At 34.9% G+C, this 22,048-nt stretch overlaps 2 protein-coding genes and 1 non-coding gene across 5 annotated transcripts; 1 reads left to right on the top strand and 2 right to left on the bottom strand.

Moving 5' to 3' along the window:
* Positions 1–100: 100 nt before the first annotated feature.
* On the bottom strand, positions 101–8,928 carry LOC102626935 (uncharacterized). 3 transcript variants are annotated; one of them, XM_006487938.3, is made up of 6 exons: positions 8,429–8,928; positions 4,916–7,795; positions 2,885–2,938; positions 2,038–2,377; positions 1,488–1,882; positions 101–857 (listed from the first exon to the last, which is right to left on the bottom strand). In XM_006487938.3, the coding sequence occupies exons 1-4, from the start codon at positions 8,867–8,869 to the stop codon at positions 2,129–2,131; spliced, it is 3,624 nt and encodes a 1,207-aa protein (XP_006488001.1). In that variant the 5' UTR covers positions 8,870–8,928; the 3' UTR covers positions 101–857; positions 1,488–1,882; positions 2,038–2,128. The 3 variants fall into 3 exon arrangements, with proteins under 3 accessions (XP_006488001.1, XP_052288029.1, XP_024957703.1); XM_052432069.1 differs by having other exon boundaries at positions 1,488–1,527; XM_025101935.2 differs by having other exon boundaries at positions 4,916–7,803; positions 8,429–8,577.
* Positions 8,929–10,024: 1,096 nt separating this feature from the next.
* Positions 10,025–14,472, top strand: LOC102626642 (superoxide dismutase [Cu-Zn], chloroplastic). Its single transcript, XM_006487937.4, has 8 exons — positions 10,025–10,500; positions 10,879–10,940; positions 11,042–11,081; positions 11,228–11,323; positions 11,415–11,446; positions 11,597–11,672; positions 11,968–12,021; positions 14,126–14,472. Exons 1-8 carry the CDS (start codon positions 10,182–10,184, stop codon positions 14,149–14,151), a joined length of 705 nt encoding a protein of 234 aa, XP_006488000.1. The 5' UTR covers positions 10,025–10,181; the 3' UTR covers positions 14,152–14,472.
* Positions 13,139–13,212, bottom strand: TRNAM-CAU (transfer RNA methionine (anticodon CAU)). The gene has a single exon. It is a non-coding gene; the product is annotated as a tRNA-Met (tRNA).
* Positions 14,473–22,048: the final 7,576 nt, after the last annotated feature.

Raw genomic sequence — 22,048 nt, 5'->3', positions numbered from 1 at the left:
GTTATAAACGTATTTTTCATCAAGAAGGTCAGACCTTCAGATTTGGGGCCAATCAACGTCTCAATAAACCCTAGCTCCCATGCCAGCATTGTAGATTGCATTAGAAAAATTCGACTAGAATTGGCACAATAATTAGAACTACATGAACATGATTTAGAGTCACAAGAGAACAGAAGAAATTGTTAATCAGTAGTTGCTATGAGCCATGTCAAATCCATCACACAAAAGGTACATAATATTCGTGGACCCTCCAACTGCTTCTTCCATGTTACATCTATACTACCAGTAGCCAGAAAGCTTAGGCAAATGTGTGACTTGAATTGTATAACCACAAGACATCTACATTCTGGGAAACCATGCTTAAGTTGATACTGCTTACTAGATCCAAATCCTTAAACTGATATATAAAGGCTAATCGATAGCATCGAGGTTTGATGAATACCTTTCATAACTTTTTGATGCTGGATGATGAAAAATACAACTAAATTTCGAGGTGACCAATTAATTTCTTCTGAGGCCGTTCCAAAGCTTGCATCAAGAGAAATCGCCATGAGATAAATATTCAATGCTCCTTGAATATTTGAGGCTCACTGTAACATATCACAAGCTCCCTGAATGTCGTGGTGAGTTATATCTACGAACTTGTTGAACTAAGACTCCCATTGTACTAATCATGAATGAGCCGCACCAAACCACTGACTTCAGGCATGTAAGTTGTCCACAACCCATGAGCCTCTTTAGCAACAAGTAGGACCATTTCTAGATATGCACTCAAAAATTTACTCCACGACCTCCCAATTGACTTTCACAGGCTACAATCCTGAATGAAATGCTTGAAGCTACAACCAAATCTGACCCTGAATACAGGATTAAGAGAAACAGACTCAGAATCAAGATCAATTGATTAACTGCACCAAAATAGAGCACATGCGGAAAGAAAATTGACACAACACAGTATATTTTTAATACTCTGATGAAAGATCTAATGCTAGAAATAGGAATAATATTGAAATCGTATTCAACATTTCATTTGACAAAAATACATAGCATTCACCACTAGCTTTGCCAGCCGTCCTGAAAACTGTGCAAGCTTGTTGAGCATATAATGGCCATATCTCTGATCCCAACCGCATTATATAAAATCAAATATGGGATCATCAGCATACCAGATAAAAATGTTCTATGAACTCTCAGAGACAAATTTGATGCTTAGTATCAATGTGGCTAAGAAGCTGATAACATTCGAAGAGTAAGCCGAGACATGGCATGGAAGTTACCAAATAATCAGATAATCACTTAGGTATCATTTTACACTTTCAGGGCGTTCTGTTTTATTCACATGGTTAAAAGAGGATCAAGGAGTACATATAATCTTCTAGAAAAGAATAAATTTACTTGGGGTTGTTTATCTAGTCAGAAGTGAGCAAAGAAAATCTTTCAAGGGTAATTAAAAATCCTTACAGAGAGGAAGTCATGACACATCATACCTGGCACAAGGTGAACTTGCTTAAATACTTCTCAGCCCTCCTGCAGCTCCTCTCCAATCACCATATACACCATTAAATAATCACATCAAAATTGAAAATCCTTCTACTACAAATGTTGACTTGAGAATATTGTCAATGAAGAAGAAAAGCCGGAATATCTTAGTACACGTATACATCCAACAAGTTTCTAGTTCTAAGTTGAGAATATTATCAATATGATATCCATGAAGCCGAGACTCAAATCAACTTAACAAGGCCATGATTTAAACCATCTGGGGATCCCGACTAGACGAAAACCTAATTTTTCTATTCAGCTGCAATTAGAGCCGTATTTCCTACTACCTCTCATTTTCTTGCATTCACATTCATCCTCGAGCCTGGGTTCTAATGTTACACTGCACATTTTCACACAGGAGTATTAAATAAAATGAAGATTAATAGTAAATAACAAAAAGTACATAAATAACATTGTAACTGTCAAGGTATCATCCAAAATCAAAACAAGATTACAGGAGTAACCGCTGATCAAAATATCATTTAAACAACTCACCAGCGTACCGATGGAGCCGACCAGACAAATCTGCCTCTGCAAGCTAGCCATATGCAGTCACGTAGATCACTCCAGAAGCTATTTGCAAATTTCATTGAGATTGAGTACTGCCTCCCTTAGACATCACCTGCAGTGTTGTGCCTTTAGTAATCCAGGCAGTTTTCTCTGGTTCACGTTCAAAAGGGTTAAGAGACTGCAGACGTCCATCTTCCATTTGTATACCATAGACAAATGGTAGTCTAAGTGCAAGAAAACTCTCTGGTGGTAAGATCACTCTACAACCAAGGCTGAACTGCAACTTTTGCTCCCGGTCCGGCACTGAAGGAGGTAAACACGACGCCTGCATGCATATTATTGCAGAAATAAGGAAAACTAACCTTGGGATTTACAATCAAATTTAAACAATATTGAGCAAAAGCATCATTAGAAGCAAGATATATCCAAAAAGTTTAGTTTTAGCAAATTGTGAGATTACAAGATTCATGCAATATAGGGACATACAATCTAGATCTAATACTATATATACTGTATCCGATTCAAAAACAGTCCAATGGAGCAATACCAGCCAGCTCATTTGAAGATGATTATATGATATGAATTTCTTTCCTTGGTTGTCAAGCCAAGATAAAGAAAAGAGACTGAATAAATACTGATCCAAAACCTCCCACATAAATGTTAGTCATCCTAAATTCCCAAGCACAACAATTTAACTCCGCAGACAGACAAAGTGAGAGATAAAAGGGATAGTTAAATAACCTACATTCATAAGTAATGCTCTAAAAGCATCCATAATACTTCAATTAGCTATAACATTAATGCAGTATTCTAGGGAGAAAGTGCAAGATACCTCAAATTGTATAACCGGGCATGTTGATAGCACAATGGGAAATGGAGGTGTCACCTACAAATGAGATTTCGTTAGCACTGGCAAATGAAGACAAACAAAAGAGTCATCTCACTAAGACATACCAAACTGAAAAGGAAAGAAGGAACAATTGCATATTTTAGCACAGTTAAACTTTCCTATAACAAATCCCTGACATATGAGCACTCCAGTTGCACAACAGTCAATTAATAAAATTGAAATTATGTGGAGTTCCTATTTCAACTTCAGAATTTTAGTCACAAACACGAAGTCCATTAATTTCCAAGTGTCGGCAGTTTAAAATGTACCCAAGAGCAATATTCTTGTGTTCAGCCTGTAATTTTTGTTACAGAATACTAGAATCTCAACATAAATAATTCCCCAACTAGAATCTTTCTTTTAAAATTAGTACATAAGTTTTATCATGCAAATCAACAGTCAGCAAAGAGGCAACAACTACCCACATCAGTGAATAGTAAACAGATCTATTAGATGGTAAAACCAATAGTGGACTTATAGTAAATATGAACCATCTGACCACATTCATCATGAGATACATTAGGGATGGCAATGGGGTGGGGAGGCCTACCCCATTCCCCACCCCATTAAAATTTTTTGTCTCCATTCCCCACCCATTCCCCAATAAATTTAGTGGGGTGGGGATGGGGATGGGGAATCCCCATGTGGGGAATGATTTCCCCATCCCCACCCCATTCCCCATTTGCCTATTTTATAGTAGGTATAAATACATGATTTTAGTAAATTAAAAATTAGAGACTTAAATAAAATCATTACCATATTATAAAATATTTATATTATTTTAAAAAATCTCTAAAAGTTTGAAACAATATCTTAAAATGCTATCAAAATTGAAAAATGTTTGAAGAGAGCAACATCTTCAAAGAGAAAAGAAAACATAACAATGTTTTAGAGTTGAAAAAGAATTATATTATAGGATTTTCTTTTATTCATATCATGTTTATATTATATAAAAATAATAAAAATTATTAATTGACATTATAGTTGATAAAATAAAAATTATTAAATAAGAATTAAAAACATATTTATATATAATGGGGATTGGGTTGGGGGTGGGGTGGGGAGTACAAAACCAAACCCCACCCCGTTAAGAATTTGGGGTTTATTTTTCTCTCACTTCCCACCCCATTCCCCAAAAATTATTCAAAATTTTCCCCATTTGGGGTGGGGCTCCATGGGGCCCCAAACCCATGGAGGATTTTGCCATCCCTTACATCACCTAGTAATGTCTTGAAGACAAAGGACAAGGAAAAAAATTGAAGTTCTCAGATAAAGACATAACATCAAGTGAATAATTTTATTGCATAAGGAATAGAAAGTAAAAATAATCTGGATTCACAAAGCATCTCCAAGCGACGACACAGAAGAGATGTTGTAGACTATGTTACAGAACCAAAAAAGGGAGTAAAAATTCAGAAATAAGAACACAATTATAGATCTTTTCCTGAAGAAAAATACATTAGATACATTACAGTACTGAACCTGATGGACTATAATAATAAGAAGAACAGAATGCCATTGATCTTTTAAATTGAAAAATAATAAACGCTACTGATTTACATTTACTAAGCAGGATCATATAATGTGAAATTTTTTAAAATCATCTTAGTATATCAAGCACTAAAAAGAGAAAATAAACAACCAACCAACCATTCTGAGAATATTCTAAGAAGTTAGCACTTCACAAGACGAGATTTAAATGAGATTGTATGTCCTTATCCATGAGAACTGACTCATTTGACATCCACAGAAAGCACATCATCTCAAATAATATAAAAAGCTTGAACATGAATCAAAGAAAGTAACAGCCTATTGTGTTAAGTTGTCATTAAAACAAAAAAATATGGAATCTGTACTAAATAACAAAAGTGTTAACATCAGCATGCATATAACTAAATATACAGATTGCTTTCAAAGAGTTTAAGTGAATTAAAAGGCAACATAATGTAAGAGATCATAAGCAGCGCCTCATACCAGAAAAATCCTTTGAAGTTGTGATATTGTTCCGGCAAACTTAATCTCTGGTGGATCTTTCTTTTTCCTGGCAGCCCGACAGTGTGGGCAGTTCAGGTATATTGGTAATTTTCTATTCAACATGGAGAAAGCACATCCCTCATCACCAAGGCTAATAGATTGAAAGCCTGCCTCAAGATCTTTTACATTATTAGGTAGAGTTACGGCACCAACAGCAGCCTGATTATGTTCCTTCCCAGGCCTAGAAATCTGTATTAGCCCATCTTTATGTAGATTACCTTTTGGCACTGTCTCCTTTGAGTTACTGATACCTCTCACTTTATTTATAGCTGCAGCAGCAATCACTCCATTTGCAGTCTGATGAACTTTGATGTGACTACCATTCTTACTCAGTTTTGAAGAATTTTCAAGATTGTGGTCCAAAGTTTCTACAGAAGAACGGGTATGAGATTCTTCAAGCAAAGAGTACGAAGATCCAAGTTCATTGAGATGCTCTGGATTCAGTAAGAAACGATGACCATGAGGGCACTCATGCTCAAACCCGACATAAACTATTACATGCTTCATGGGAGGATTCAATTTAACCTTTTCACCACCACTGATATTTACAGGAACTACATTACTACCTATCCGTAAAAAGGGGTCACCATCTTTGCCACTAGAATTGGTTTCAGTGAAAGTTTCCTTAACAGATGAAATCTCTTCATGTTTCTGAGATCCTTGATCAATACTTGTATGAACTGGTTCCCCACTGCGATCTCTTGTAATGGTTTCCTTGACAACTTTTTCAGAACCTGGTGAAGGTTGTTTCCTCTGCTGGAGAGGAGGAAATTTTGATTCTGTAGCTGCTGATCCAGCAACAACCTCAGAAAAAGGTTTTCTCATTGTAAAATTGGGAAGACCTCTACCAAAGCTGATTTTATTATGGTTTCCAGTGGGTTTTATCTGATTTTCAACTCCATTCATGCTTCCTGTGCCATCAGCCATCTTTGAGGCTATGTCTTCATTAAGTTCGATCTTGAACTCAGTACTTGACCTAATAACAGAACCTTGCTGCACCGCTCCAGCCAGTAAATCGTTTGGGATTTTCTGTTTCTCTAAGAATACTGTCCATTTCAAAAGAAACTTATGGGTGGCAGAGAACCCACTCTGAAGTAAACCTTTAGACGGATCGTAGTACCTAGCACCCCCGACGCGAATCAAACTCCAAGAAGATGAATGGATGGGCCCAGCATTATGCAATTCTGGCAACTTAAATTTAGGGAGAAGCTTGTCACAGTCTGAAAAGCAAGAGGTATTGTTTGCTGATTCAAAATCAAAAAGATCAGATCGCAATTGCCGTGAGCGGCCACAGGCACAAGCATGAAGGAAAACATATCCACTTGAATGTGGCCTGACTGCAGTTCCTAATGGTGATTCCTCGGCCTCAGCATTGTGTCTCTGATGCACACATGGTTTTCCTGTCAAACTAACAGCATCACATAGTTGCCTCCCAGATTCCCAGATAGATTTGCATTCATCCTCCAACATTTTAGCATACAGTGGCACAGCAGGTCCCCTGACCATTAAGCGGAAAGCATGCAGAGCCATCTCCATATGGTTTTCATGCTGTGAAGTGGGATAACAAGCAGGTAAGTCTTTCAAATAAACGTCCTTAGCAGCTGGAAGAGACTTTTCACACCACAAAGTTGAAAATTTTTTGTTCAGGCCTCCACCACTTTCGAGCAAAGATACTGCAATATCTAAAGGATCTGTACCTCTAGAAGCAATCCCTTCAACTTGTGGTGGTACGATGTTCTTTTGACGATTTTTTCTTTTACTGACTTCAGTTTCATTTATACACCCACGTTTTGCAGAGAGAATTCCTTGTAGCATCAGTTGACTGGATGATAACCATGTATCCAGTCTTGGAAGTTCAGGTGTAGTACAAGTCTTTCCAGATGCAGCTGATGCAGCAGCTGCAGCAGCAGCAACAGCAACCATACCAACACCAGCAGCTGAGCCACTATTGGTGTTAGTGACCAACCCCCCTCTCCCTCTTAGAATATCAGACTGCCGGTAAATGAATTCCTTTACCAATAAAAGATCCTCTTTGTTTGCACTCTGACTATGACTTTCTAGCAAAAGAGAATCCGATGTTGCATCTCCACTCAGGACATCTTCCACGAGACCAGTGGCAAACTCCAGAGATTCACCATTCTGATATGAAGCCCTGTCCAATAGCACAACAGCCCTTGCTGCATCAAGTGAAAACAAAGGAGCAGAACTTAAAACACCCCCACCTCTTGGGCCACCATGACCACTTTCAGAACCAGAGAGTATTCGACATTTTTTTATCAAAAAGCGAATCTGTGCATCAAGGGATGACTGTAGTTTCTTCCTAAAACTACCTTCCAACTTACTTGAGGGACGTGCTAAAACAACTACAGAACCAGAACCTTTAACAGGCAAGGTTGGTCTAGTTAAACTGCTAGAACTTGAAGGTTGACTAAGTAACGAGGTGTCTGTAGACTCATCCACATTAGAACTTGGATTGGGTGTATCTGCAAAGTCATCAATAAAAACAAAGAGTGCGACAGGAGTACACTGTCCAGGAAACAAAGAGGTGTGGGATCCTAAACCTGACATGAAAGAAATAGCTGAAGCATTACGGCCCGAGATGCCACCACTTCTACTTGAAGAAGAACTGTTTGGAGTGGTTACCAACACTGAAGGTCGTGATAGTGATGATGAATGAGGCCTAGATGGCAATGGCGGTGTAGACCGAGCTTTTACATAGGGGGTTAATGCGTGCTTGGCAGCTTGTAACACTCGAAATTTTTTCAAAATTTCAGTGTCAAAGCGTGAACCCTCCTGTATATACACGATTACATGGCAAACCTGCAATGCTAATTCAGTTATTCATTAGATACATCACCTGAGAGTAACTTCCACCAAGATTACAGAAACAGCAAACCAACCCAGAAATTAAACACCCAAAATCATTTGTTTTCAAAATAGGTAAATAATTGTGCAGGCTGTCCCATAGCCACAGCATTAAAGCACAGAAGACACTAAACAAATAGGCAAAGAAATCTGATAAAGTAATAAATAAGAGAAAGCAGTACAAGTGAAAGATGAAATTTTTTACACTTCATAACTTCAAAGAATCGACTGCCTCAAAAATCAATCGCAGCACAGCATGCCCATATGAACTTGTTAATTGTCCAAAACATCACAATTACTTAAAATAGACTATATAAGAAAGAAACTATGAACTGTATACGAATTCTTTCGACATTGTTAACCAAAATTAAGCATACTGGCTTTGCATAACAAGCCTATCCACAAATTTGAATTCTTTCAATATTACTAATCCAAAAGCATAACACTTTTGCTTAGAAAGTGCCAATATCACAAAACCAACCAGCATTTCGAAATTGCACACGAAATGCAATATAATTAAATATTTTAAATTTCAATTCAAATAAATCAAAATTTTAAACTCGTCGGCTGTTAAACAAACTAACTCACAGAGAACATGAAAAGCAACCCCTGAAGATCCCCGAACTCCTGCTCTGTGATGACCGAGTCGAAATCCGAGTCGGACTCACTTGAGCGGGTTGAGCAAAACTGCAAGAACAAGATACCCTTTTCTTCTTCATGATAGTAGCTGATTCTCCTGGACTCAAACCAACGTTTAACTTCCTCTTTTTCTACGTCGAGTCCCTTGTCCAGGCGACCCGACCCAAATGTGTTGGAGTCCAAGACCCTGTTGATGAGCTGGGAGGAGGTGTCGGATCTTTGGGATACGAAGCCAACGACAACGACGCCGTTTGGGAAGTGAGGGAATGAGTTGGAGGAGGTGGAGGGAGGTTGGGGTTGTGGCGGAGGATCCGAGGAGGGAATGGGTGCGGAAACGGGTACGGGTGGGCGGGTCAGGACCCGCATGGAGGGAGGATTGGGCGGGTCCATGTACGGAAAAAGGAAACTGTAAGAGTGAAGGGGGTTGGGTTTTTGGGTTCATAAATCACATAAAGAGAGAGAGAGAGAGAGTTTTTGCTATTTTGACAATTTGGGCGTTGAAGTCTCTAAATTGTTGTAATTTAGCCCCTTAAGTTCTGTGGTATTTTCTAGTTCCAAATTTGTTAGATTTTGTTTCAGTACAACCCTCATGATTTGACCACTGGTCAGTGATACTTACTAATTTATTTGGAGGGGATTATTTCAATTTTAATTTTTATATTTTTCAAAAATTATCGTCCATTAATCTTGTAAAATTTAATATCTTCTTTATTTTTTAATAGGTAATATTTTCTTAGCATAGAATTTTGACGTAAAATAATGATTTAAACTTTTATTATTCGAATCGATTCAATCTAATAATAGATAAATAAAAAACTGTACATTATTTCATTGTAAATTTATTTCATTAAATTAAGGAATTTGATAGATTAAAATTCATATCAAAATTTTATGTTAACAAAAGTCCTATAAATAATGAATCACATTTTTTTAATTTAAATTTATTCCATTTAATTAAATGAACTTGATAAATTAAAATTTATATCAAACTTTATGCTAACAGAACTCCTCTCCTTTCATAATTCAATCTAATGGTATAGAATATTGATCTAAAAAATTACATATAAAAAAGGTAAAAAGAAAATAGAATTAAAAATGCAAGTAAGGATAACATTGATATTGATGTTATAAATTTGAAAAGTAGTATGTTGTAAATTTGGAAGCAAATCCTTTAGAATTGGATAAGAAAATTTGTAATAAAACTTTATTTATAATACTTAAAAGAAGATCAACAGACAAAGGAAGGTAAGCTAATTTTTTAATTATTCTAGGTTTTGTTCAAAAACTACATCTATATATAGTTGATATCTTGTGGAGTGGGTGACAATATATATCTACAAAAAAAAATAACAAATCCATTAATTAGAAGTGGTGTTTCCATTTCCTTGTTGGAATCCACAATAATTCATAATAATTGAAAGTAGGCAAGCAAAATACATGATTTAAAAATTTTAGCAGGGTGAATTTGTAAATGAGGCAAACTATGAACCCTATCCAACCAAAATACAAACAGACAACCAGACCCACCAGACACAAACACTAACACGAGCGGCAGTCAAATTCAGAGATGACGATGATATATACATATAAATACAAACACTAGACACACTTGTATAGCAATCACCAGAAACACAAAATCGCATTATCAATTAACATCATCCGTCCGTCCGTCCATCCGTCCATCCACTCACCCTCACGCTCAATGCAAGCCGCAATAGCAGCCATGGCTCACGTTCTCCTCGTAGCAGCACCGCCCTCTTCATCTCACACACTCCTTGCCACATTGCCAAATCCTAGCAGTATCACGCGCTCTTCCTCTTCTTCTTCTTCTCATTCTCCCTCGCTTCACTCTGCATTCCACGGCGTCTCCCTCAAATTCCCCTCTCGTCTCAACTTATCTCTCGCCGCCGTGGCCTCCAAGAAGCCGTTGACTGTCGTTGCTGCCGCCAAGAAAGCGGTGGCTGTTCTTAAAGGCACTTCCAATGTTGAAGGAGTTGTTACGTTGACCCAAGAAGATGGCGGTCTGTTTTCCTTTACTCTTTCTCCCCCCCCCCCCCCCCCTCCTTTCCTGGGTTTTTGTTTTGGCCAGTTTAGTGGAGAATTCGAGGCGTCAATTTTGGTATCTTTCTTTGGTCTAAGTACATATCAACTGCTTCTTACAAAGCACTCTTATTTACATTAGCCAGATATTCCATATTTAAAGAAGCCTTTTGCTACCAGAAGCTATATCTTGGTGTACGTTGTACTGGTTTCTATGAAAAGTTAATTCTAATGTATTTAATATGTTATTTGCTAAATTTATTGCTGAAAGCTTGATGTGCTGTACTTTTAGCATTTGCTGTTAATGATTCCGTTGGATGGAGTTAGTTTACCTGTTCACTGAATTGTGTTACACATAGGTCCTACGACTGTCAATGTTCGTGTTACTGGTCTTACTCCTGGGCCTCACGGGTTCCACCTAGTGAGTACTTGTGGCTTCAAATTTTGTATACTGAGTTTTGGCATATTTTGAATTTTCCTAAGATATATTAAGCCTTCTGTCATCTTTTTATTCTTATGCAGCACGAATATGGTGATACGACAAATGGGTGTATGTCAACAGGTACGATTTAACTGCAGTTCAATCTCAAGGCATCATAATATTAATTCTCACAAGGTTGTAGTTGATGAAATTATAATCTTGATTCTTTCATGTTGTTTTCACATTGATTCTGTTTATTTATTTGTTTTTTAACTTGTAAATTATAGGAGCACATTTCAATCCTAATAACATGACACACGGTGCTCCTAAAGATGAAGTGCGACACGCGGGTGACCTGGGAAACATAGTTGCTAACGCCAATGGTATTCCATCTTCTTTTTCTTACTAACTTTTTCGTTGCTGTATCCTTTGTCTAAACCAATGAATGTTGATATAATTCTTTTTGCAACACAGGTGTGGCAGAAGCAACAATTGTGGACAACCAGGTACCTTTTGATGCTAGATTTTATTTGTTTCAATATCTGTGTTTGCTGTAATATTTTTCAGTTTATTCATAATACAAACAATTCATGATATTATTCTGGATCTTGACTAACCTTGCTAATATTATATTATTTTTTGGCTAAACTGTGTAGATATCACTGGATGGTCCAAACACAGTAGTTGGAAGAGCCTTTGTGGTTCATGAGCTTGAGGATGACCTTGGAAAAGGTAAATGTTTATGATGAAGTTGGCTTTTGATTTCACATTTAGCAGAGAGGAAACTTATTTCTACAAGTTTCACTAGTGCCCACACAACTTTTGACGTGTTAATGCTTGTATGGTTGTGTGGGAATAACTTGGGAGATGAAAGCAGTCTTTTACACACTCATGAATACATCTATAGCTTAAAGTGCAAACAGTAAAGTAGGGAAAACATATGCTTGACTCCAAGTAGTAGGAACTTCTTTCTATTATCAAAGTTAGACCATTCTGTTAATTACTTTGATGCTCTTTTGTTTTGTAGGTGGGCATGAACTTAGTCTAACCACTGGCAATGCAGGTGGAAGACTGGCATGCGGTATGCACAAAAAATACCTTACACAAATTATCTGCAATTTTTAATTTTTTTTCCCATATACCCAGTTATTTATCTTCTGTGTGGTTTCTTCCTGTTCATACACAGTAAGCCAGAAGCATATTTTGATGATCCACCAATCAAGAATCCTTTTGAGAAATTTGAATTACCAACTTTCTCTAGATGTAAATTTAAACAATAAATGCATAGCATCCTCTATACTCCTGATTGAGTTCCAGTGGCACAAAGATTCATATGGAATAGGTTACAAACTGTTGCTTGAAATATGATAGTGTTTTGAGCCTTGACTAAATGATGGGCAATAAAAAAATGTGAATTCTACATCATGCCCACTATTGATTCTAGGACTACCTGGTTTAAATTCCTATCTTAAAACAGACTACTCCTGCAAAGCTCTCTAATAATAGTGGCTATAAGTTGACAATTTCAAGGAAATTTGCAAAATGTCTAAGTTGAGTGTGAAAAGTTTAAATGGACTCTAAGCCTGAGTTTTGATGTGGTAGAATTCACACTTCTTATTGATTTAATTTTTTTTATTTTTCTAAGAAAAGAAAGAAAATCGAAAAAGGGGAAGAGGAAGGGTCATGAATATATGCCGCAATCTTTGATCTTTTTAATCTACCACTAGAATGGAAGTGCAAGGGTGAATGTCTGGTCATCCGAGAACTATGGTTTATTTCTATCAGTAACGGCCGGTTATTAATGGAATTCCTTGCCGGCTCTCTGTAAAATACTCGTTTGGCCGGGGGCTTCCAAACACATCATAAGCTAACCCCGTGCTGACGAATAACCAACCTGCAAATTAAGCAGTTTCCAATTTTCTATTCCATACCAATATTGGGGTGGTTTTGCTTGAGCCGTACGAGATGAAATTCTCATATACGGATCTCAGGGGGGGAGTTCTCTTGGTTTACCATAGAAAGAAAGAAAAATTGTTGGCTATGCTGGGAAGTATCTCTATCAATAATTATATAGGGGAAGATGGTATTATGGATATGGAAAAATTCTTGTATAGAAAATATTTTGATTGGAGAATTCTTAATTTTTGTCTTAGAAATTAGGCCAATTCCAATAGACTTATTGGAGGGTCCCATTGGCGTGCATCCAGTAGGAATTGAACCTACGAATTCGCCAATTATGAGTTGGGCACTTTAACCATTCAGCCATGGATGCTTATACTTGATGATTTAGTAAAATTTTCTATGGTTTCCTCCGCTGCACCGTTCCTATCATTTGTGGAAAAAATTTCCACTGTCTTTTATACTTTAATGACTATAATCATGCTTCATTTCTGTAACAGTATAACTAGAATATCATTAATACATTTTTGAGTTTCTTATCAAAAAAAAAAAACTATAACTAGAATGTAGCTGTCATCGTTCCTTATTGCTTGTTATCTTGTCAATAAAAATTTGTTTGGCTGAACTCTGCCAAATTCTGAAAGTCTGCAAGTGATATCTTGTAACCAATTCTGGAGGGCTTTCCTAGTCTATACCAACTCGATTCTACGATTGTTTACGACTAGGATGTCATCTTACATTGGTAACAAGAATCTCTTACTTTGAATTTGTAGATTTCTGAAGTTAATGTCTGATTTCTACAATGGTGACAAATCATCATCATATAAAAGCTATGGACAGCAGTGAAGGAAACGAGGGGTGTTTGGGGGCTGTTGCCCTATTAAGTTGTTGGCTTGTTGCCATTCCCTTTTACCTTAAAGCTGCATGTATGCCTTACAGTATTGATAATAAGCTCTTGGGATTTGATTATTCTTAGTACTAGACAGAACCTCACCCAAAATTAGTTCTTCAGTCATTTAACATGGGAACTAGAAAGACATATGATTAATATAGATTGAAGGTGCAGAAAATCATGTCAAACTAAAAGATTTAATTTCATATGGTTATGAAGTTTGAGTTGCAGTTTCTACATATCATTTAACATTTTCATGTTATAGCCTTCTTCAGCGACGCTGCTTTGTCCTGCCTTCACATATATTTAACCGTATGATTTTGTTCTCTATGATTCTTGTTGCTCCATTCCATGATCTGATTGAATTTTTAATTTCTCATCCTTGCCTCCGCAGGTGTCGTTGGCTTGACTCCGGTATGAGATCAGCAAAACCAGTGTGGTTGCACTATATGCTGCATGCTTTTTCCAGATTATCAATCGGAGCCAAGTACAGTGTTGAAAGTGAGAGCGTGTAACATAAATTTGTGCAGACAGCTGGTATTAATAAAATAATGCTTGCCGGCATTATGCGAACAAGATAAACTTGAGGATCTATCTGTGCATGTCTTTGTTAATGTCCTTGACTTGTGGTTTTTGAAACTTATAGAACTGGATTCCAGAACTTCTGTCGTCTTTTGAAACTTATGGAACTGGATCCTCCTCTACCCTACTTTGGTAGAATTGAGGCTCTATTTGGTCTTATTTTCTAGCATCTGGTGAACACTTGCAACAGTTGATTGAAAGATAAGGTGATCTTACTAACTCCACAGTGATTTGACGAATATTCTTGTCAAAATCATTATTTAAAAGTCATAGTCGCCAAACGTTATCGATAAGACAATGCCGAACAAAGCCTAACAAAGCCTGACTGCTGAAAATCAATTTAGTATTTGGGCTGCTGCATACATTGTGCAACCTCTTCGTTAATGTTTGGGTCTCTTTTTATTTTCTTTTTCTTTTTTTTGCAATTTGGAGTCAAGACATTGAACCAATTAGGAATTGGATACTTTATAATATACTCCACTTGGCAATTTTAACATAAAACGTAAAAAAAAAAACCACCCTCTCTGTCATCTGGATTCAAAATACGCAATATTCATTTTTCTTGATTGACTGTGTATAAATTGAACTATATTTGTCTTCGTGGCAAGGGTAAAAATCAAGACCAAACGACTTCACCATCACATGACGTGTGTTGAGGCCTACAATTTCTGTTAGAAATCCTCTTCGAATAAATATGGATGGGGAGCAGATAAGCTGCTCGGTCAAATCTGCAGTAATGAAGTTGGTGAGTAACCATGTTTGCGATTTTCTTTCACAAGTAATTTTGTTTTCTAATTTGTAGTTTTGTACACTCAGTCTTGCCAACGTGGATCACAATGATTTAGACCTTTGCTCTCACTTCAACCTTTGAATTCTTAAAGATCATATCCCTTAGTTTTATTTATTTGTTTGTTTTAGCAAAGCATAACTAATTTTTAGATATCTCCCCTTTCAATTCTTTGCAAATAAATGACATTACAGATAAGTGCAAGAACACGACATATTAGTTCCTTGAAAAATTGGATAAATAATTAAAATCTTATTGATGGGTTGGAAAAAAAAAATATGAATGCACCGAAATATATTCAATGGGCACACAGCATATTAATGCTCCCACTCGAGATATTCTTCAGTTCTTTCAAGTATTTTCACCATTAAAATAGACTTTACTGACTAATATTAAGATTAATTAGTGCTTTTTTTCCCCTTCTTTTTTCCCTCTGTCGAATGGACTGGATTAAGAAAATTAGGTAAGTTAATGAAAAAAATTTCGAGTAGGTCGGCCACCTAATCAAAGTTAAGCAGAAAATCTCTTGGACTGAAGTGAAAAAATGTCCAAAATGAACAATGAGAAGAGTCTTACAAATTGATGACCGGCACATACATTGCTTTTATACTCGATTTGTCAACACATAATCGAAGAACGTTAGGCCAAAGGAAATGATCTGACGATTCTTTCTTACTAATTTTTTCTTTGTGAGATCAAAATTGGTACGAAATGGCTAACAATTTCTAATACTTGACGGGTGGGTAGTTTTGGTACGTGACTCATGCCATTATTTGATTATATTATTAATCAACAAACCATTATACATACTTACACAAGCAATCAATTTATATTAGGTGACTCACACACAATCACTCACTCATCCGACTCCATTGTCAAAGAAAATACCAAAAACATCTCTCTATTAATTAGATGCCCAAGTGTTAAATGCCATTGATTATTAATATCAAAAATCAAAATTAAACGAGACTAACAAGCCACAAAACAAATTTCCAACAAATTTTTAATATAATCCCATGTGTTTAACCTTCTTTGAAGCAAAAAAATCTATTGACTAGTTAAAAGAAGCAAAAATTCAAAAACTTTCAAAAGAGATAAATTAAGATTACCTTTTTCTTATGGCATAATGAGGTTGATAGAACCTTAAAAGACGCCTTACCAACACAAGATTTAGTGATCTGAATATGTAAATTGCCAAGTATGCAAGTGGGTTAGGATATGTTAGTTGTTTGATTGAGAGTTTATTCACAACTCACAACTCACAAGTCACAAGGCAAGTGTGAAGGTGTATACAAGTGAAAGGAGAGAGTGAGATTAAAGTGTAATTACTAATTAGGGTTTTAGGAGTGTAGTTGGCATAGAGTCATTGTCACAAAAGGTGGGGTTTGATGGTTGCCGATAATAATATGTCTTGATTTTGCATTAGTTGCAACTTCCAATAAGTGCTTGTGCTTCTCCGATGCATCACTACTAAACTCATCACTCGCTACACCAACACCACTTGTACTCTCATTTTCTTTTGTTTTCTCTCTTCTGGTAACCAACTCTTGCTTTTACTTTATTTTTCATAAAATTTATGGTTTACTAACTATGAATAAGGAGAATGCCCTTCTACCTCTCATATTTTTGCCAACTAAACATTAACTCCATATATATGCATTTTTATATAAATTGGATTTAAATATATTTGAGTTTATAATTCGAGGTATCTTTATCGAATATCATTAGTGTTTTTTATTTGAGAGTTTTGATTATTTGGTAGCACTTAACAACTCATTAATACCAAGAGGTTTTTTCTGCTTCATTGATTGTGTTGAAAATGGAGCTAATATAATAACAAGAAACATCTAATCTGTATCGACTTAAAATATATTACAAACTATATTATATTGGAGCATTGACTTTTGCAGAAGCTGCTTCTTTTAATTGCGTAAATTCTCACTACTACTAGGCCTGCATGACAGATTGTACACAATTGATGAGCTAATACAGACATCACATAGTGACATTTATTTATTTATTAATGGTTCCTCTTGGTTTTGGGTCGATACCAAAAATTAACCTTCATCCACACAAACTACTCCTCAAATGTCATTATGATCAATACATCTATAATATGAAATGTATAATGGGAGTAAGTAAACTTTATATTGTTAATATTAGAAAGCAGGAACTGAGTTAGTTCATTGATGAGTGACAAACAAGAAAATAAGAAAGACTATTAGTAAAAATTTTATTTGTATCAGTAATTATAAAGCTGTATGATGAACAATGTCGCATACTAAATTGTTATATGTAAATATAAAAATTATTGTATATTTATCCAAAAATGAGATGCTTAATAGTTGCAAACGATCATGCTGTGATGAAATGAGTGGGTGAGAACAAAAGGCCTTACTTGAGGCCAAGTGACGTCGCAAGGGAAGTGGAGTGAGTGTTAAAGTTGAGCAGTGAAGTGTGTGTGTGTGTGTGTGTGTGTGTGTGTGTGTGTGTGTGTGTGTGTGTGTGTGTGTTGTATTTATCACTCAACTGAAATTGGATTACGCAGCAGGCAAGGCTGGCCCCATGTGGCACAAGTTGTTGAGCCACCCAATTTAGTAAAATATATACAATTATGTTAAATTTTGATTCTTATTTGTGATTTTTTTACGAGTTTAATTTAATTATTCAAAGCTACTTTAACAATCAAAACTACTGCACTACTGCTTATTGCTGAGAGAGCACGATGATAATGAGGCATGGGGGGTAGCGGAAGTAGAATAATTGTAAAATAAAATTCTTTCGTTCGATAAAGAACAGCGAAGACACAAGTTTAAGTTTGATCGTGTTGTGGTTGTTAAACTAGATATAGTTTTAAGAATGATTCAAGGTAGATTAAAAATGCCATACTCTGGGATTAGATGATGCTTAAATCTAAACAACTTTATAAGAGAGATTTTGATATATATATATAATCACAAAGAAAATTAATAAAGGGGGATAGTTTTTATTAGTTAAAATATTCTTATGAAAATAATGACAATATCTCCCTTTTCATAATAGGGTAAAACTTATTTCCCGAGTTAACTTAAATTTAAAACTAAATCATAATTAAAATAGAAATAAAAGACTTAACACGTACCTAATAAAATGCTAATTAAAATAGAAAATAACAAAAATTGACTAAAATAATAAAATTTAAAATCTTCCTTAAAGTCACCTTACCTTAGATAAACTGCTTATACTTCCCCACATCTTACGAGCTCATATGTATACATTACAAATGCTTGATTTAATATGTTAAAAAGAAAAGGGAAAAAATAGAAATAAAATTACTTTAATTGACAAATTTTTTAAAAGTTATGTTATGAAAAAAAAAAATAAATAAAATTGTTAGATAGGTAAATGATATTTTGAATGTTTAATATTTTAAAAAAGTTATTCAACCTCTACTTCCAAAATTTTAAAATTTGAACTTTACTAGTAGAGTAAAAATAGCTTATTTAATCTTCAAACAATACACTAACTAGTTTATAAAATTTAACTTTGTAGTTTTAGCTTAACATTTTAATATAAGTGCTCCTACTGATCTCTGTTTAATTATTTAGGAATGAACATTCCCAAAGACTCTACAGAAACGAGATTGTCCATACTCTTGCAGTATAATCCAACTGAAAATATCTATTTAAAAGAAAAGTAAAAAAAAAAAAAACAAATTAAGGGAAAGAAAGAAAAAGTCAAATTTCTCATTATTTTTCTAATCAATTAACATTGACTTTTCAACTTCATTATTCACATAGCATGACTGACGGAGCTCTTTGCTTTCTGTTAATACACGCATCTTTCTCTTTTTGGGAAACTGTTGCCTTCTTCTTCTTCTCTTTTAAGATTCTTTTAATATAATGATTAGAATCCTGACGAAATTTGTACTGAAAATCTATTTTTATGAATCAGAGATTTACTCTCAAAGAAGGTAAAATATACACACAACACAACACACAGAGACACACACAAGAACACTTAAGCTGGATTAGTTAATGATTAGGCAATAAGGTAAATATTATTAGAACAAGGAGTAGTTTTTTTAGGTAAAAGTACTATTTAAATTTCAGAAACCATACATTATTTAGGTATGAAGGAATACAAGTCGACTTGTGTTTTATCTGAAGGAAGATATTTATTTGAAGGTAGATCCGATCCATTCAAAGCCTAGATCTTGGCAGCAAAAAACTTTTTAAACTGTGAATATCTAGTTTCTAAAGTAATATTAGCTAAATTTAGAAAGAAGGAAAATGTCTTTTCAATAACACCTTCATATCTCTACCGAAAACTGGACAGAAAAGAAGAAGAATGCTTTACTTGCCCTAGATCAACCGCAAACAGAAAGAGGTAATAATAATGGCGGCAAGGTGCCTTTTATTTAACGTGCCTCACACGACTAAGCTTATGCTGAGGCCTTAGCTAACCACATTAATTTGGTATGCCAAGAACCTGCCGCCCTTCTTTTTCCCACTACTCTTCCATCTCCATCTCTATTTAGACTCTTAATTTAGTAGTTGCCATATACATGTTGGTCGAGTTACAAATTCTTTAATTAAAACGTGTTTAATTTCAATGATAGGAATCATTTTATCAATAAATGGAAATTTTCAATGTGCGAGTGATGCTAATCCAATTTGCATGATATACATATTTTACCCATTGGCTTTGACCTTGGATTAGAGAAAAAACATGAACCCACAGATGCTCTTGATGTTTCTCTTAATAAATATTTTGTTATAATATTACAAACAAGAGAGTCTAAATTATTCCAATTAATTACAGTATAATCGTGAAATTTACCAAGTTTTTTCAAACATTTATATAAATAAATACATGATTTGCCTCACAGTGATATTTATAAAAATTAGTTTGTGGGACTTGAACTCATTCTCTCATCATGGAATTATTGAAATGAAAATAAAGAAATTACAACCAGCTTTAGTTTATGAGCATATCTCGGCACGTTATCTCAAAGTTATCATTTTATAATACGAAACTAAAGTCAATGAAATCTAAGTTGAAACAAGCGAAATTTTGCATCAACAAATTAAAATTGTTACGTACTCCGGCATGCAATTTCCTAATCTTCTTCTCAAAAGGGAAAGGCATCTATGATATAAAGAGATTTGACAGATTGATGGATAATAGAATAGACTAAATTCCAATAATCACAAGCCGAATTGCGCTGAAGTTCATCCTCTCATTGCAAAGATATAAACATATCAACTCTTGTCATACTATTGTGTTTTCATTAAGTAATGTTCTTGTTTAAGCGACAGTTGGGTTCCTTCTAATAATTTAATGAGTAATTAAATCGCTTCACTGATCTACGAATTAGCACTGTTAATTATTTAATTACATAAATTTCTAGAAGAAATAAAATGTGTGTGTGTGATGGCCACACTTTTGGTTGATTGATTGTGCTTTGATATACGATTACTTTTGTGAATAATCACAAGATATTTTCATTTCGTTCTTACTCATGTGGTGCATATTAAAATTGTAATTAAACAAGCCAATGTTAATAATAAAATTTATCCATAATTCTAATAAAAATAAATAATGATGATGATCATTAATAACCTACACTAACAACAAATGTTGGAGATCAGGCATCAAGATTTATGAACTCCATATTCAATCCTGTCTAATACTCTAGTTAATCTAGAGAATTTTGAATCGAACATGATATACTACCATATGTTAAACTGACCAAATCGACCAACTTTAATCGGCTTGATTGAATTGACCAGTTAGCGAGACAAATTGAATTAGATTTTGAATTGTTCTAAAGAAGGCAATATACAGCAACCGATGCCATGTGTATTATAATTATGCCAAAAAAACCGTATGACTCTCAAATTTTTCTACATCTCAAACCTTTCAAAAATAGATGCACAAATTCTTCCTAATTTGCAATGTTAGCAGGGAAGGCTTATGTGTGACCTCTTATATTACTTTTTTCATAAACCAAATCTCACTATTGTGTAGACCTCTAAAATAGGTACGAGCGCATGTTTGATATTCCTTAGAAATAAACAGTAAACGAAAAAGAAGTTTATGTGAACTTTTAAAAGATTAAGAGGTTATTAAGCAAATTTCATGAAGGTAACCTTTGCCCTTTACGAGAATATTATCATGACTTAAAAACAAGTTCCTCATCATAAAATTGTTTACTAAGTGTGACAAGTACCCACTTGGTTGACCCGATTCACCTAATTAAGAACAAGAGACGTACTAACTAGTTTTGTATAGTGCAATTGAGTGATCATCTCAAGAAAAATATTCTACAACTTATAAGAACTGATTGTGCCACTGATTGTGACAATTATAAGGAAAATTAAGGCAAGTGTCATGAATGTAATAGTTCGTACTAAATAATTTTTGGAATCCATTCAAAAGAAAGCAGCAATTTAAACTTGCACATTTTTAATATTAGCCGCCATTAATGTCAAAAAAATGTTGTACAAGTGAGATATATATACATGAGCGGTCAACGGTGCATGAACAACTTGATCATGAACTATAACATGACCTAACCAGAAATTCTTGCAGATACAATGTCACCAGTTTGGTTAACCTTAAATTAAAAATTGCTGGGGAACATTGAGTTAATTTTTAATTAATGGTTATTTTTTCTTGTAAATTAATGTATCAAGAGCTAAAGTACAAGCAATAACTTTAGCCCTTTCAGTTGACTAATTGAAGAAATTCATACAGAATGACTTTGCCTAGCCCGCTTATTCGTACATCCAATTTGTTTAATCGTCCAACAATCAAGTTTTAACTAATAATTTATAAATTGTTACATTATTAAGCCAGCCAAAGCAGAACAAGATTGGGTTTACTTCAAGACTTTGATTTTGTGATTCTTTTGGTATAACTCAACTAAAGAATTTAGCAATTAATATTGAAGTTATGCACTGA

Source organism: Citrus sinensis, chromosome 8, assembly GCF_022201045.2.
Source record: "Citrus sinensis cultivar Valencia sweet orange chromosome 8, DVS_A1.0, whole genome shotgun sequence".
NCBI classification, from domain to species: domain Eukaryota; kingdom Viridiplantae; phylum Streptophyta; class Magnoliopsida; order Sapindales; family Rutaceae; genus Citrus; species Citrus sinensis.
The sequence above is the reverse complement of the archived record's forward strand: the minus strand, read 5'-3'. Positions and strand labels throughout refer to the sequence as shown.